This window comes from Eimeria mitis, genomic scaffold, assembly GCF_000499745.2.
Source record: "Eimeria mitis Houghton genomic scaffold, Emh_scaff252, whole genome shotgun sequence".
Classification (NCBI taxonomy): Eukaryota; Apicomplexa; class Conoidasida; order Eucoccidiorida; family Eimeriidae; genus Eimeria; species Eimeria mitis.
Window position 1 is genome coordinate 3,541 of NW_013570860.1, and position 571 is coordinate 4,111.

Sequence of the window (571 nt, forward strand, 5' to 3'; positions counted from 1 at the left end):
CTGCTGCTGCTGCTGCTGCTGCTGCTGCTGCTGCTGTCGTAACCGCCATACTGTTCGTTCATTTGAATCGTTTGCTGCTGCTGCTGCTGCTGCTGCTGCTGCTGCTGCATTTTGGCGAATCGGATGACAGCAGCAGCAGCAGCATCCGCGTTGATGTGTTTGTGCTGCTGCTGCAGCAGCCGCAGCAACTCAGTGGGGCTTCTTGCTGCTATAACCCTCTCCAGTAACAGCAGCTGCGGCAGCAGCTTACGAGAGATCTGCTGCTGCTGCTGCTGCTGCTGCTGTTGCTGCTGCTGCTGTTGCTGGTGCTGGTGCTGCTGCTGCTGCTGCTGGGGCAGCAGCAAGGAACCCATCGGCAGGCTACTGCTGCTGCTTATGCTGCTGCTGCTTTTGCTGCTGCTGAGTATGCTGCTGCTGCTCCTGCTGCGGCTGCTGCTGCTGCTGCTGCTGCTGCTGCTGCTGCTGCAAGATAAGAGTTGTCTGTGCATGCGCTGAGACGGGCAGAGGCGAAATGCCTCAACGCCCACTCCTAGCAGCAGCAGCAGCAGCAGCAACAGCAGCAGCAGCAGGC

General features: G+C 59.5%; 1 protein-coding gene across 1 annotated transcript in view; it reads right to left on the minus strand.

The window, feature by feature from the left end:
* EMH_0005350 (uncharacterized protein) overlaps positions 1–488 on the minus strand; it is a gene marked incomplete at both ends in the record, with an annotated part of 3,860 nt that extends 3,372 nt beyond the window's left edge. Inside the window, 1 exon segment of the mRNA XM_013497185.1 lies at positions 52–488. Coding sequence (XP_013352639.1) covers positions 52–488 — 437 coding nt within the window.
* Between the last annotated feature and the right edge of the window lie 83 nt (positions 489–571).